Source organism: Crocodylus siamensis, chromosome 4 (assembly GCF_052110815.1).
Source record: "Crocodylus siamensis isolate JL-2025a chromosome 4, ASM5211081v1, whole genome shotgun sequence".
Taxonomy (NCBI): domain Eukaryota; kingdom Metazoa; phylum Chordata; order Crocodylia; family Crocodylidae; genus Crocodylus; species Crocodylus siamensis.
Genome location: NC_143398.1, coordinates 214,926,936 through 214,943,970, shown reverse-complemented (window position 1 = coordinate 214,943,970; position 17,035 = coordinate 214,926,936). Strand labels below are relative to the sequence as shown.

The window sequence follows — 17,035 nt, the reverse complement described above, 5'->3', positions numbered from 1 at the left end:
ATACACAGCATATCCTCATCAGTATCACCCATTTCACACTTTATTTCCTTTAGAACCCTCAGATGAATACCATATGGTCCCAGTGATTTATTTCACTTGTGTTTCTCAAGTTGCTCCATAATTCCTCCTTAGAGATTCTGATTTCTGTTAAGGCTGCACATTGATTTTCTGTGAGAAGTGCAGTTGGAATAAGAATTTCCAAATCATCCCCTAAGTGAAAACTAATGCAAAAATTAATTTCACTTTTCTGCTGCCTTCACTTTTTAATTGTCCCATCACCTCTTGTCACTAGAGGCTTAGAGATAGTCTAGTTGCTTCTACAAGTTTAAACAGTATTTTTAAATCTATCTTGATGTCTTTAGTTTGCATGCCAGTTCTTTTCCCTTTTTATTTCTGCATTGCATGATGATAACTATAGCACAAATTCCAGTCTAATTATGTAGCTTGTGCACAGTTTTTGCACAGTGGTTCTTTTCAGCTAGTACATGTGTGTGCTACTCCCTGGTCACATTTTTTCTCCACTTTTATTTTGATACCCCTGAACCTTGCACATTTCTATTCAGAAAAGAATTAGATAAATCTTGTCAATGGATAGAGAACTGGGAGCCAAGAAATCTTGGTTTTATTCCTGTTCTCCCACAGGCATATTTTGCATACACGAGCAAGTTACTTATCTTTTCTATGCCTCAGTTTCTCCATTTGTAAAAGTCGTGGGGGTTAAAATTTTGCAAAGCATTATGTGACCTTCAGTTGACAGATGCTATGGAACTGTTGCCTAACAGATAGAATATTGGACTAGGACTAGGGAAACCTTGATTCTATTCCCATATTTGATGCTTCCCTATCAGCCGATGAGTCATTTCACCTCCTATTGCTCAATTTCTCCTTCTGTAGAAGTTGGAGGTACTGACATTCCTTGTTAAATGCTTGAGATTGACAGATGAAGTGTGTATAAAATCACTACCCAGATTGCATATATGATTATTTACTAAAATTAAGTATCCTTATATAACTTTGGGTACATAAGTTGTTTAGTCCTTCATCTTAATGAATGTATATGTCAAATACCAAGAAACACATTTCTCACTCAGAGGAAATGTGATTTCTTAGAATTACAACACTAGCAAGAACAAAAGTTCCAAGTTAAGGTTAGAACTTTATAAGAAGAGTAAATGAGATGTGTTAAATAGCTTGCCTGAGTTCATACAGTAACGAAAGCCTTCAAATTTAAACGCCCCAGCTTACCCTGCTGCCCATAGTTAATTTCCACGTGAGTCATTCTATTTTTCTATGCTTCAAATTTCCTGCCAATGAGAATTCATTCTATTTATATAGCAGTTTTTATCTATTGATCTGGTAACAAGCCTGAGTAGTCCCAATTTATGGATGTCATAACTAAGCATTTAGATTTTACAAGTTTTCTGGGAGACACTCATCTTGTGAATCCAATGTAGGTCTTTTACATCATAATGAGGGCTCTTTTCCTAGCTCTACCTGGAGCTAGGACCTTGGGAACAAATGGGAACAAACATATTGGCCTATTTCCCAAGGAAGTAACAGTTTTCATCAAGGTAAAGTTTGAAATTAAGGCCAACATTGGCTAAAGGTGGGTTTCCATTGCTATACATTCCACTATAAAAGAAAGTTCATTTACTGGATCTTTGCCAGTTCAAAGTAATTCAGAGGACTGAATAATTAGGTCTATAGGTGCCTTCTCAAATATGAACAGTATCACATTTTTTCAGTTGTGAACTTCAGAAGCATAGGCAAAAAACTCTGTAAAATGAACTGCATTTGTGAAGGATAGGAGATATCAAATGCTTCTAATTCTGTAAAATTCAAATAATTAAATCTGGGAACACCCAATCAATTCATCTCAAGAGACAGTTACTCCTTCACTGAATTTTAACTGTCAACCCCTAACCTTTTCATCTGTAGAGCCGTTCAAGTCACCATGATTTCGTTCAAGGATGAAAAAACTATACCTTTTTGATTTCTTCATACTGGAAAAATAAGTTAAATTGGTTTGATCAAATGTTCAACATTCAAAAAGTTAACTTTTTGGCAGAAAATAACCCTTTAAAATGTCATAAATTCTGAGTTACTGACAACAGGAGATTATAAATGTAAGCATTTATAAATGTTTAATGGGTTGCAACCGAAGTCACACTATAATGACCGAGCAAGATTTTAATGTCCCCTTACATATGGCCAATAGAGAGATTCTTGTATTTACATAACAGACTTCCTAAAGCAATTTATTAAGGTAGACAAAATGATCTGCCCCATTTCTACAGGTGTAGTCAATCACAGTACAGCAGGTGTGAACAGGGAAACAAAGGGAGCTGACAAATGTGCGCTCCATGCTGTAACTAATATAGCACTTTGCAGGAAGTGCCGTGAGTTACAGCGATCCCTTATGCAACAGACATTCGCTGTTGAGTCCGAGGGGTTGGGAAATCAAGCTTCAGTTTGGAGAGACTGCCTGTCTGCAACTATTCTCCCATAGCCCCCTCCCTTTGCCACAGCTCCAGTGCTGTCTTCAGAATAAGGGGCAGGGGGAAGGAAACATAGGGAGCTTGGTCTGAGGTTTGCCCAGCCTGCACTGGAGGGTGGAGTAGGTGGATTGGAGCCTTCCCCCCCATACTCAGGAGGAGGGGGGCTCCAATCCACCCAACCCCACACTCCAGCACAGGCTGGTCAAACCCCAGATGGAACTCCCTCTCCCTCTCCCATTGTAAAGACAGCACTGGGAGTGGGGCTGAGCTACATCAGCCCAGCCCTGCTCCTGGTATGCAGGAACACAAGTTAATTGAAGGTGTTACACTTTGAAGCACCTTCATCTGATCCTTCATATAATGAGGATTCAGATTGTCATGGAATCAGGCACTTTTAAAGCACTCTGCAGTCATGTACTTTGGTAAGGGCATGGCTGTAGAATGCTTCAGGGTCCCAAGTACATGACACACCATCACTTCTGTCTATGGCCAAGAATACAGAATGTGACTTCTACACCAGTCCTACTTCACTGAGCTCCGGGACAGTCACCCAAAAGCTGACCATTGGGTTTGGGATCTGTGCACTGAAAGAAGATACGGTTGGAAAACTCACTACAATATTACCCTTTTGTAACAGGCTGCTGAAGCCAGAGGCTACAACCCATCTGCAGGAAGTAACACTAAGTAAAGGCTGCTCAGGGAGACTTGGCCAGCTGAGGAAGATAATTAGTTGCCACAGGAAATTAAAAGGCTCCCAAGGGAGGGGAAACCAGGGGGGAATCAGGCAGACAGAAGGTAAGAGAGAATGGCCTAGCTAGCAGCTACAATACTGGGCCACGGACTCCCAAGGTCTGGAGAGAGACTCAGAGGCTGCAAGACTGGGAACAGCAGCACCATAGCAGACAGCTGAGCCACAGCCAGCCTGAGAAGAAAGACTGCCATAAGAAGGAACAGCAGTAAGCTGGAGGCACTTTCTCAGGGGCTAAAGAAGACTGAGGCCCATATGTTAACCTTTTATGGACTGTAGTTACATTAGTGTTGGATAACTGATTGATGTAAGAGGATGCCTAAGATACAGGTGTGCCATGGAAATAAAGGACTGTATCATGTTTAAAGACTTCATGAGTTAAGCAATAAGCCTGAATCTGCTATACCATTCAAACAATTTCATGGAATTTCCAACCAAAGACTAGATCAATATTAACCAAAGATCCTCCTCTTCCCTGGTTCTGCATATAGTGGTTCCATATTTTTCTTTTTTTTTTTTACTACAAGTAGAAGTTGGCATCAAAGAAACAGAGTCAAAGTAGAATAGAGATTGGCTCAAATATTTTATAACCGAGCACTGCAGTATTCTGACCTGGACAAAAAAAAGCTGAAGCTATTAAAATTCCACAGAAATGTGAGACCCAAGGTTATTACTGCCTGGCAAACTTAAATACTGTGTTTGATTCTCTGCTATGTTATAGTAATTTTTGTACCACCTCAGAGATAGAAAATTTGCCAGATCTAGCTGGCTGAGAATTCCCACAACACAACAGTTTTCAACTCGTCAGCATTCCCAGCCACTTTCTCTATTTGGCCCCAAACACAGAGGTCACATGTGGTGCTAAAAAGAATACAGCCAGAGACCATTGCACTGCAAGCTATGCTTATCTGCTGCCTGGTCTTTCAGGGATAACCATCAGACAGTATCCAGTAGACTAATTCCAGGCCACTTTCCTCTAAATCAGAATCTAGTCTACTACTATTCTAAGGGGACTAAACCCAACTACCTGATAAATCCCATGAACCTTGCTGGGTTTTCCAAGCAGAAACTCAGTGAACAGAAGTTCCATGTTGCCATATGTACCAGAGTAAAAACACAGAAAAAGTGTAATCTCTTAGGTAAGATTAGGTTTAAGTGTCACATTTCTAACTTCAGTCATACTCCTGTAAATCCAGAGTAACTCTGTTGAAGAATATGGCCCAAATTTGGGGATTTGTTTGCTTATTTAGCACCATCAATTTGAAAGAACCAAAACTAATTTTAGTTGACCAGTAAGAGTTCAACAGAGATGACAATAGTGAAGTGAGAATCCTATGTGTGCTTTCAAGTATTAATTTCTCTGCAACTGGAAAAATTGCAAAGCCCAGTTCAAACACATTTTAACATGCCTTTTATAGAATTGTCATGCTCAGAAATGTGATTTTCCCCCTTTAAGTGCCTTAGGCATCAACATCATATCACTTTCCTCTTCTTTGTGTTTAGCTCCTCCCCTTTCATTCTATTCTCTACAGAAAAGCAGTTTCCAACACTGTTAAAACACTTTTCATAATGTTTGTGAAATACTAGTAAAAACTACCTATCTAAGAGAGAGAAGAACTGTGGCTTCCATTTTTTTCAAGTTCTAGAAGCTGTAATTTCTCACAAATAAACAAAAGAAGAAATACTTTAACAGAAACATTGTTCTTTAAATTCAGATTTTTCAAAATATGTGGATGAATTTATCTAAAAAGCTTCTGGATTTTTACATGAAAAAATCCATTTTTAACCAGCTTTTAAATTTTTTTATACTTTAGGAAAAAAGAAAGGTATTCCAAACCCTAACTCAATTTAATGTTTTTCATCTACCTTTTGCCCATTTGTTCTCAACCAGGTTCTAACACTTTGTATTTACTCCACTCTTAGCCCTTTATTAAAAGGATTTAATGCAGTTAGCCTTCTATCTTACCCATATCAAACACAACTCACATTGCTAGCAAAGATAAACAGTTAAAATAGTGGGGTTCAACACGAGTGGGAATATGACATAACTTTCACTTCCTTTCACGTTGTTATTCATGCATGCTTTTGATGGATCAGATTCAGAGCTGGTGAAAATGAGTATAGCTGCATTGACTCCAATGAAGCTGTATGGTTTTATGCCACTGAATGATAGCTTAAAGCACCAAAATTAACAGAAAAAAGAAATCATAAAGCTGTTTCAGTGTACATGAGTGTCCCTATTGTCAGTAAGGATCAGAGCTATGAAAAGAAGGAACCGAAGTCACTTGCAGTTTAAACGTACACAAGTCAATGAGGTATAAATATACAGATCTTTGTCAAAGATCATGTGCTTCTTTGTTCACCTGGAGGCATTTTCTTTTCTTATATTAAAAAAAAATGCATTGCCCAGAAGGATTAAACCAAAACAGTAAAAACAAATAAATGTCTCAAGATACTGCATCTTATACAAGATTTTGCTGAAGTTAATTTTGAGCCTACCAAGTTGCACCTAACAACAGATACATGTGTGGTAGTTTTGTAATTTGGCCTACCTTTCCTTTCAGATCAGCACAGATTTCCTGTTGCTTTCGTCTATTATTAGCCAACATCATTTCTGCCTCATGAGCAGCACAGGCTTCAGCAATAGTCATTATAGCCTTCAGTAAAAAGGCTTCTCTAGCCTGAGCCCAGTTTAACATCAAAGCTCTGTGTTGATTCCTAGTGAAATGATACCGGTCCAAAGCTTTTTCGTGAACAACCTAAAAAACAGATATAGTTCAGAAAGATTTAAAACCAGACATAAATGAAAGGAAAATCATTCTGGACATTATTGCGTAACTTGCAAGTCACCATTTACATTAACAGTATTCCTATGGAATCAATAATGCAGGTCCTGAGTCTTCTGTTAGGTGCAGAACACCTCCATTCCTTGCACTTGAATGGCACCTAGATTTCTCCTAGTGTCTCTACGTAGCACATAATGGTTTCATCTCCCAAGGACTAAAATGCTTCATTCTAAACCAAGTTACATGGTTCAACATGGAGGTAATCGGGTAGTACTTAATAATCTGTAATGTCCAATGGTCAGACTATGTAATCTAATGGCCCCTTCTAGGCTTAAACTGTACAATTCTGCATATTGGAAGTACTTTATATAAGATACTGAATAATTTGTAAAATCAGGCCCTTAATGGAAAATTCTGTTCTCTCATGGCTCCACTGAAGTCAATGATGCAGCACTGATGCAATACAGAATATGCCCAATTGTTTTTCCTAATGGAAAACAGAGGAATAAATTTGGATTCTCTGAATAAAAACTTAAAAAGAGATGGGAATCTAACATTGTCAAAGAATCCACCAACTTTGCTATTCCTACTTCCTTTCAGCCACTTAATTCTCCCTTATCAATAAGGCTTTTGAGAGTACAAGGGAGTAAGATCAGGGCCATATAGTACAAACAACCATGCTAAAATTAATAGGGATGCTTGTAAAAGAAGGTACAACTAGGGGTGAGGGAGGTTTGCAGAATGAGACCTTCACACTCTACGTTTTTTTGACAGGTACTTTATTTACTTGGATTTCAACTGACTCAGAGATATAGTAGGAAAGGGCCTATAGGAGGACAGACTGAAGGATAAAGAGGTCTGGAAGGGCTGGCAGCTTCTAAAGGGCATAGTATTGGAAGCTCAACAAGAAGCTAATTTCAACATGATGGAAGCACAAGAAGAATGGCAAGAGACTGATGTGGCTGCACAAGGAGAATTCTAGCATGCTTCAAAAGCAAAAGAAAACATACAGGCATTGGAAGGATGGGCAAGTCACTAAGGAATAGCAAGAACTTGCAGGGATAAAAATCAGGGAAGCAAAAGTTTAAAATGTTACATCTACTGAAAGAAATTAAGGACAATAAGAAAGGATTCTATATATGTGTTGGTCAAAAAATAAAGACTACTGAAGTTGTAGGTCCACTACTAATTAGCTATTAACTAAAGGCATAAATGAAGTTGCTGTTCAAAAGCTTCTTTGCCTCAGTCTTCACAAAAACAATAAGCTACAAGCAGAGAGCTAATGAAAATTATACATACAAGGAAGGAGAAAAGCTGGGTGTTGTGAAAATGGAAGAGATTGTCAGACCACTTTTGATGAGTTTAAATAAGTCAGCAGGGCCTGACAAACTTCAGTCCCAGGTAATAAAAAAAAATGACAAAAAAGGGATCTCAAAGATTATAGCAATAATATGTACTGGGCTGTGCAAAGCTTCAGTCGCCGATTCAATTTGGTGGAGATGTGGCCCGATTTGGTGGCTGAATCTCTGAATCAAATCAGGAAATCCTTTAACCTCTCTGAATCGATTCAGAACCCTCCCAATCGATTCAAAGAGATTCGAAAAGATTCAGAGATTCGGACATAGCCACAGCTTTAAATGTTTTTTCTACATACCTCAAGGTACCAGGCAGCTTATCAACACTGCAATGCTGGGGCAGATAGAGCATCCCACAGGAGTGTGGGGGGCTCCCCAGCACGCTCGGCAGCAGACCCTAAAGTGGACCAGAAGTACTTCCGGTCCACTTCCGGGTCCACCGGGGAGCACTGGGGAGGCACCCCGTGACCCCCTGACTTGGCAACCGATGCCTCCTCGCTTTGGGGGGGAGGGGGAACCCGAGGTTTCCCGCAGCTGACTCACAAGCTGAGGGGAGTACGGGGGAGCCCTCCTGTGTGCTTCCTGGTGGAACCAGAAGTGGACTGGAAGTACTTCCAGTCCATTTCTGGGTTCACTGCCAAGCATACAGGCCCCCTCTCCCCCACGTTCCTGTGGGACGCTCCATCTACCCTAGCATTGCAGCATTCATGAGCCGCACCTGGTACTTCAAGGTATGTAGAAAAAACATTTAAAGCTGTGTCTGTGGTTTAATCACTGATTCTCTGAATTAGCATTGAATCTTCAGATTCAGATTCAGCCAAATCAAACCAGAGACAGTGATCTGAATCAACCAATCAAATTATTGTCCCCGATTCAGGCTGAATCCAAATCTGAATCAAATACACCCTGTTTTGCAGACCCCTAATATTTACAAGGTTGGGGTTGGGGTTGGGGCTGTTACAAAGGACTGGAAAAGTACTGAAATAGTGCCCATCTTACCAAAACATAAAGGCAAAAAATAGGACCTGGAAATGTTTTAATTGGTCACCCTGACTTCAATACCTAGGAAGTTACTGGAACAAATTATAAAGATGATTTGTAACCACTTTGAGGTGGGAGAGCTAAATCACAGCCAGCATAGATTTTTAAAGAACAAATCATGTCAGATCAACTTGTTCTTTTTCTTTGTCAAAGTAATTAGTTGGGTGGATGAAGGGAACGCAGTGGACATAATATACCTGGACTCTAGTAAAGCTTTTATGAAGTCCCATGTGACCTTCTCATAAGCAAAATGCAGAAATGTAGGCTAAATATGATTACCCTTTGTGTACCATTATTGAGCCGGTTATCTATTCACTTTGTAGTAATTTTAAATGGATCAATGTCAGAAAGACAGGAAGTTTTGACTGGAGTTCCACTGGGGTCTGTCTTGGGTCCAGTGCAAGTTAACCTGTTTAATAATGATGTGGATGCCCAAACAGAAAGCAAATCTTAAAAACTTAAAAAAAAAAAAAAGCCTCTATTTACCTTAGAAGCAGGGGTTGGGGGGCCTCAGGGGGTATCCTGGCAGAACCCCCCTGGGCAGCACAGGGCAGGGGGCAGGAGGGCTTGGGCTGAGGCTGCTGGGACCGTCCCTCTGCCTCGCACTGTGCAGGCGGGGCCCCAGTGATACAGACAGCAGCTGGACTGCTGATAAGTGCTGGGGGGGTTGTTTGTTTGTTTTTTCCTATGGGGATGCTGGGGTCGGGGGGCAGGGATTGGGGTCTCAGGGTAAGGCCAGGCACAGCAGGGATCGGGGGGGCTTGGAGGGCAGGTGGGGAGTGAGGCCGGGCAGAGCAGGGCTAGGGGGGCTGGGGGAGTGTGTGGGGCCAGCGGGGGTCCCCCATATGGTCCTCTCCCCCCCTCCTCCAACCCTCCTGACTCCTAACTTACTGGCACTGGAGCTCTGGAGCTGCAGCATGCTGCCTGGCAGGCCGCGTGGTTCGGCACCAGGGCGAGGGGCCAACCACAGAGATGCTCTGGCAGCCAGAGCATCTCTGTGGAGGACCCAGCCTCCAGTTGCCTCAGGCTGCCCCACTTTTTTAAACTCCATTTTATTAAGACCCCTAGATATCCAGGGGTCTAATTTTCTCCCCACGCTGCAAACTTGCAGTGCAGGGAACATTTTTTCATTCCGACACGTGTCTCTTGCCCCATATCAAAGGGGTTTGAGACGAGGCAAGAGGCATGTGTGCATTTGTCTGGATGTGCCCTGTGATTCTACATTGTTCATGTACTATGTAAATGTGCTATACTAAACATAGTGGAGCCCCAATCTGTCAGGATCTTCATGCACTGTGATAATATGAATAATAATACTGGAGTTACCCCCCTTGCATTTCTGCAAAATGATACATTTTTACAAGCATGTCCATTTTCAGATAGATACAAAGTCCCAAACAAGCAACATTCTTCGGAGGAAGAATGGGAAATATACAACATTCAAAAATGTATTGTCCTAGGGCTACCAGAAGCTCCTGGATAACTGGGAATTTATAATGCTCCCCAGATCTATGTTCACAGGCAAAAGATCTTCCTGAATACAACAAAAATTCTTAGTAAAAAAATGTACAAGAATTACTGAAGTTGCACAAGATAAAGTAATTATGTGGGTTTTGGTACTGGAATATAGAAAAAGGCCACAGACATATACGCCATGGGACTGTGCAACAGTCAGGCGTCTGTAGAAAGAGGCTGACATGAAAGTTAAAATGGTATTTGACTTCAGCAGTCAGACTTATGGTGAAAATTATATCCAAAGATACAACCCCACTAAACTAATTTTACTGCACCACAAGGACTATGGTTCTTGAGGGCTGCCCTGATTGCCAAGTGCATAACTAACAAAAATGGACAAGGAAGCTCATGCCTGTAACATAGCAGTAGGATTTAGACTTCTATGAATTAGAAGTCAAAGAGAAAATAACCGTCTGGCCTTGCAGCTTTGAAAAATCATATATGCTGCAAGTTGTTTACCCTTTTTTACTTTTTGTCTTCTCAGATGTGAAAAAAAAAATCAATCAAAATCAAATCACAAAAATTATTTCTGATTGAACCTATCTTAGAAAAAAAAAATCACCAGACTCAGATTATCATGCAAAAGCTTTCACAAGTGAAGAACTTTAATTTTTAAAAATACTTTCTATTTAATATCCTACTGTTAAGATTTTACCTGTGTGGTATAAAGCTTAGTTTATGTTAATTTCACACCTGTCAAACATTCAGGAAAAAACTTACAAGCTTTGAAAATATACTGCCAATCACTAATACAGAAATTAAGCAAACCCAGTTTAGCTATGCTAATAATATGTAACTATTTTAAAAATAGATTTTAGTACTGTTAGAACAAATCTATATGTAGCATGCTGCTCCATTCCCCTAAGAGAAAAATGGACCCAGAGCTGTAATATAATCCAATTTATTTATTTAAAATAATTCCTAATAAAGTCTGAGGGTCTAAAATTAGACCCATTAAATTATTGATTTACTTTTATTAATTGACATGCATATTACAAAGGTCATCAGTCTCACCTTTTCTTTTAGCTCAGTTTCTGAAAGCAGAAGTATTAGTATTGACAAGAATTCTACTTTGAGAAGAACCAACCATCTTCACTGTTGTTTTTCATGTTTCCCAATGGCCAGTCACGAATGTGACTCCGTTTCACTAGGCACGGTACCAACACAGAATGCTAGATGGTCTCTTTTGGTCTAAAAGAACATGAAAGGTAGGGGGCAGATGCCTCCTTTCTCCATTTTTTTATACACTGTCCTGAAGACTCTTGGTTTTTAAGTCTCTCTTATTTTTACTACCAAGTAGAAAAAGAATAAATAATAAACTTGCTCCATACAATGCTTATTGCAAGCACTTAGAATATCATAGTTTTTAACTACAGCAATCTTTTGGGGGCCAATTCTGGGCAATTTTCCACATTTTTGCTTGAAACATGCACAGTAGGTAAGTCAGAATGATTGATTAATCTGAGAGGGTTCCTACTCACAAAAAGAGACCAAGAAGGTAGAGTGCAAGAACAATGTGACATGACTATAAACACCCATAGCACAAACAATCCCAGCAAGCTGGATTCATGGTTCTTAGATTCACAGGGTGGAATTTCAGCACTGCTGAAGCCCATGTTGTGGAGAAGTGAAATTTTTCAGGACCATATTGTTAGTTATATTAGGCATGTATTTAGAATATTTCATCTGGACTGTCTTTATGAATATAAAACTTTTTTATCTTGCATAAAATTTAACTCACTTTAAAATATAAAACTTTTTTTCTCTCAAGCTTCTGTAATTAATATATTCATGCAGATGTTCATTACAGTGATTTTTAAAACAAATGGAGCTTTTCAACATAAAAAAAACAGCACTTACCAGCTCATGCCTAGATTTGTCGGGTAGATACCTCTGTAGCATATCCAAGTAGAGAGTTCTTCTTCTCTGAAGGTCACTTGGATATTGACTTATAACAGTCTGAAAAACCCAGAGATCATCTTCACTCCATCCAAAGTTCCTGTAAATATTCAAAATAATCAGGTCCAACATAATTTAAATTGAAAACGAATGAGATCTGAAAATCGTAAGATTTGGCTTTCTTTAAGGCTAACCCTTGCATTAGCAGAACATCTACGCAGAGTGTAATTGAATGTCAAACGGGCTTCTGAAATGTCATTCAGAAGTTACTGAATGACAGTGGGTATAAGCATATTCCTCATGTAGAGTCAACTCTATTAAATAGAGCGATGGATTAAAAGAAAATAGAAACGGTGAGAGGCAGGACAAATAAGGTAGTGAAAACCAGCCCTGTGATCTGTTCTTGGCAAAGAGAAGCCACACCTTTTCTGCCTTGTACTTTATGCTCTTGTCCTTCTCACAAAGACTCAGCCCACTCACTCCCTAACCCCTAGTTTTAAAATAAATAAATAAACAACATGAACAAAAGGTAGGTTGCTTGCCCAAAGTCAGAAGAGAAGAGCTGGCACCAATATTCCCTTCCTGGTCTCTCTCCTACCTGTTGTTCTTGGATATCCAAAGCCATTCCACAAAGGGGCCTTCCAGAGCCCTACACTATATTCCCAACAGAGATGGGAATTTCAGGGTAGAAATAGACATTGCAAAATGAAGTGAATTAACTATGCCTGGACACTTCCAGACACAGCTGATCCACTTCACTGTGAAAAAACACACATTACCCATTGATGTTCCAGGACAACTGTTGATGTGTTCTCCTCAAGCTTGAGGAACCCGGTCTGATGCACCCTGGGAATTCCTGGGCAGGATCTGGCCCCTCAGGCCCTGGGAACACCTGCCCAACTTTCTTCGCTTACTGAGATGCACCCTGGAGATCCCAAGGGTGTATCTCAGCAAGCGGGGAAAACCAGGAAGGCAATCCTAGGACTTGAGGGATGCAGTTTTGCCCAGAGATTCCCAACATGTTTAAGATCAGGTCCCTCAAATGTCTGGAGCACATGCCAGGGCAGCTGGAGAGCATGGGCAGCTACAGGCTACTCACTCTTGCACCATAAACAGATATCCACTGTTAAAACGTACATCCAGCACAAATAAATAACACCTTTGTTGCAACCACTATTTATAGCGTGGCTATTTATATCTGTGGGTATCTATTTGCTTGGCCTTTGTGCCCCCATAAAATATGTTATGGGGGCATCAAGGTAACATCTGTTTCTACCCACATTTCCCAGTCTATTGTATTGTCTTGGTCCCATGAGTAAAAGACTGGCTGGAACATTAAAGAATCAGTTTATCACTATGAGGAGATGAGAGTTCTTGCCCTCCTTGCTGCCAGAACACTACTCCCAGGCCTAAATTAGAAAGAAAAGTATTTTTCCAAACCACTTTCCAAGGTTTTTTTCTCTTCCTCAGTGACTGAATTCTTTTATTCTACAAGTACTGTTCCTGGGTCAGTGCTACCCCTCTTCTAGGAAGTTACCTGCAGATCTTTATGGGACATTATTGAAGCAAAGGAAATAAGACACAAAGAGAGATGTGGTACAATGCTAAAATGTATTAAAGTACTCAAATATACCCTTAAAGTATTCTGAAAGTATTAAAACATTCTTGCTTTCCACAGTACTTAGGAAATTACACTGTGTAAAAAATGTCAAGTGAAATAAAGCTGGCCAAAGATGCTACTTATGGTTGCTGGTATTTCTTCACAATATTTCATTACCTGAAGTTATGGCTCTGGAATGTTTTCAGTGCTGAAAACAAGTTGGTTTTTTTTAAGGCCCATACAAATTTACTGTTGGATTTCTGAGGCAATTAAGAATGGGCGAGTTCATATCCAGCCCCAGAAGGCAAAATTTAACTGAGTATGAAATGGGAACATATGGGGTGAAACAAGCAGATGGAATCTAACTTGCAAAAAAGAAAATAGAAGATGTGATATGTGAAAGCAATTATGATGTATTAAGGTTCTGAATTGCCAAAATGGTCAATATATACAAAACACAGCCAAAAAAAAAAAATCAATTTGGACTCTCTAAACTCGTATCATTGTCCAACAAAAGGGGAATAATCTATATGAACACAGTCTTACAGCAATGAAGAGAATTTGCTGCAAGATACTCTTGTCACCAATTTGGCTGAAAACAGAAACAGGACTGTTGTGTAAATTAACCATTCATAGCTAGTGTTAAACTATTTTTATTCACAGACATTCCAGCTTTTTTGTGTTGGTGATCTTACAGTATATAAGAACCTAACCTGATATTCCATTGGAATTAATACATTTGTTACCTTTTGATTTAACTACTCAAATCAACAAGTTCAGTGTTCTGTTAATTGTTTTCATTACGAGATAATGGAGGCATCTTTGGCATGCTATTTACTTACTAGTATAAGCAAAGTCCTTTTTCTCTAAACACTGGAATGATCATATGATGGAGGGCAGCTTCTCTTTTCCCAGCCTCAAGTCCCTTTAAGTCAATTGGTACTTAGCCTGAAAAGCACACTTTCTGTTCTCAAGGCTGTACTACTAATTCTTCTGTGACTTGGTCTGATTTTCTGCACTCTCTCTGAATGCTGTAACTGAGAACACTTTTCAGGAAGTGTTCTCAGTTTCAATGATCCCCTGGAACAACAGAAATTCACTGTTCCAGGGAAATCTAGCTGTTGGCTGTTCATTGCTACAGCAATGTAATGCTAGCAGGTACAAACCATGATGCCAACGCTACTGCGCAGTAGTGTGGGAAAAAACCCATGTGGCGTCAGGACTGTGTAGTAATGCCAGTTACTGCACAGTCATTTAGTACTTGCTTAAGCAAATACTAAATTACTGCACAGTAACAACAGTCTGGTGCACATGTAGATGTGCCCTGTGTGCTTTAAATATGGTGTTCATTTATTGCCACAATAGTGCATCATGAAGGTGTGACATAAGAACAAATGGACCAATTAGCTCATAAAACATCTCTCATTCTCTGTTCTTTATCATGATCACTTCTTTGACTATCCCTCAATACAAGGATGATGTCTGCCAGGGGGGAGGGAATTATTGGTGAGTTTTAAGATGGCTGAAGAGTCAATCTCTGCAAGTTTTTCCACAGATATGAGAGGTGATGTCTTGGGGTGGGGGGCACAGCTATTGACCAGGATGTTGTGCACTTTTCTTCCTCCTCTGCCATTTCTCGGCTTCCTGAGCAAGACTGCTCTCCTTTAAATGAGCTGCAGCTTGATGTATGGTGCAGCACCATTAACAATTTCAGTACTTTATTTTGTTGGTTTTGACTGCAGGTAGAGTGATCCCACTGGATGCAGCAATCCAGCCAGGGCAGTTCAAGACAGGTTTAGGGAACCTTTTCTAGCCCCTTCCCCTCTCAGGGTGAGCAGAGGGGATCCTAAATAGGACTGCTCAGTCATGGCTGCAGCTGCTAAATTGTACTTTTATCTTGGTAAGTGCAATATGATCATCACATGACCACCACGTACATACATATTTGTGGCTAGGGACTCTCAGAGATCACTGTTCCTGTCCCCACCACCACCACCTGTCCATCACCACAGGACTTGGTTTGTGGGAGATGTTAACACCCTTGGCAGAGGCCTGCATCTGATATATTTTAATGTGGGGAAGCCAGTGCGCAAGCAACAGCCACACAAACTTGACAGGAAGGAGCCCTGGACCCAGTGGCAAGGATGTCCAAAACAACCAGAGAACTCTATCCCACTGCAGCCCTTGTCTGCCTTCACAGCAGTAGAGAACAGCAGGTCCTCAAGTACATCTGTTGCACCAGTGGGATCTTCAGAAGTTTAAACCATGCTTAGTCTGGGACCCTGCCTCAAACCTGTTTGCCAGGGAAGACACTATAAGGAGTAGAAGACAACAAATGACATAGCTCTGAGGGTCACTGGAACACATAAGCCTCTCCACCATGACAAGGTTACGGTCCAAGGAAAGGATCATGATCACTATGCTTATGCAAGAGGCAAGAACTCTGGTGGATGATATTTTTTATTGGATGAAGTATACAGTTTGTACAGACATAGGCAAGCCTTTGGGTATCAGTATCCTTCCTCAGACAGAGACAGAAGCGGGCACAGATGAGCTAAATTGTGGGTGGATCAAAAGCTTTTTAAGTATGGTTGTTGTAATCTGTGAAGTGCGGGGGTTAGCAAGTATCAGAAAAATTATAATGGATCTGGATCAAAAAGGATGTGGACAAGCTGGAGAGAGTCCAGCAGAGCACAACAAAAATGGTGAAGAGGCTGGGAGACAGGACTTCTGAGAAGAGGCTGAGGGAACTGGGCTTATTTAGGCTACAGAAGAGGAGACAGAGGGGACATAATGGCAACCTTCAACTACCTGAAAGATGGTTCAAAAGAGGATGGAGGCTAGACTGCTTTCAGTGGTGGCAGATGACAGAACAAGGTGCGACCGTCTCAAGTTGCAGCAAGGGAAGTTTAGGTTAGATATCAGGAAGAATTTTCTCACTAGGAGGGTAGTAAAACACTGGAACAGGTTATCCAGAGAGGTAATGGAAGCTCCATCCTTGGAGGTCTTCAAAACTCAGCTAGACAAAGCTTTGGGTGGGGTGATGTGGTTGGGGATGGTCCTGCTTTGAGCAAAGTGTTGGACTAGATGACCTCCTGAGGTCCCTTCCAACCCTAACTTCCTATAATCATGAAATCGTTACCTAAGTTAAAATTCTGACGGTTGATGTCCAATAAGCTGGTGAATTTCTATTCCCAGTCTCACCTTGTAGAGGTGTTGGTGAGATTTCCTTTGAGCACTAGAACTGTGAATTTAGATAAGGAGTGCATAGTTTTAGTCTCATTTCATCCAGTTTCCATGAGGGCATATGGTGCACTGCATGAGGAATATTACGTTCCGAGAGAAACATGTGTATGACCCATGGATTCTGATGGATGATTTTGTTGTGAGGAGTGTTGATTGTGGTGGTTGTAGAAATATGATGACAGGTCTTGCATTTATTACTGAGGTAGAGCTGGGTCCCATTAGGTGCCTGCTGTTCAGCAGGGAGTTTACTTCTGATGATGAGTTGGGCAAGGTTATAGGACTGTTTGAAGGCAGAAGTCGGGGTGCTGAAAGTATTTTTCTCAAACTCTAGTCCTTTTCAAATATAG

General features: G+C 40.5%; 1 protein-coding gene across 1 annotated transcript in view; it reads right to left on the bottom strand.

Annotated features, from left to right (window-relative positions):
* Positions 1–17,035, bottom strand: part of CCDC148 (coiled-coil domain containing 148) — a 165,917-nt gene that overhangs the window by 93,730 nt on the left and 55,152 nt on the right. The window contains exons 9-10 of the mRNA XM_090041252.1: positions 11,804–11,942; positions 5,799–6,005 (exon numbers count right to left, since the gene is read on the bottom strand). Of these exons, the coding sequence (XP_089897378.1) occupies positions 5,799–6,005; positions 11,804–11,942 (346 nt within the window). The remainder of the gene's footprint in view (positions 1–5,798; positions 6,006–11,803; positions 11,943–17,035) is intronic.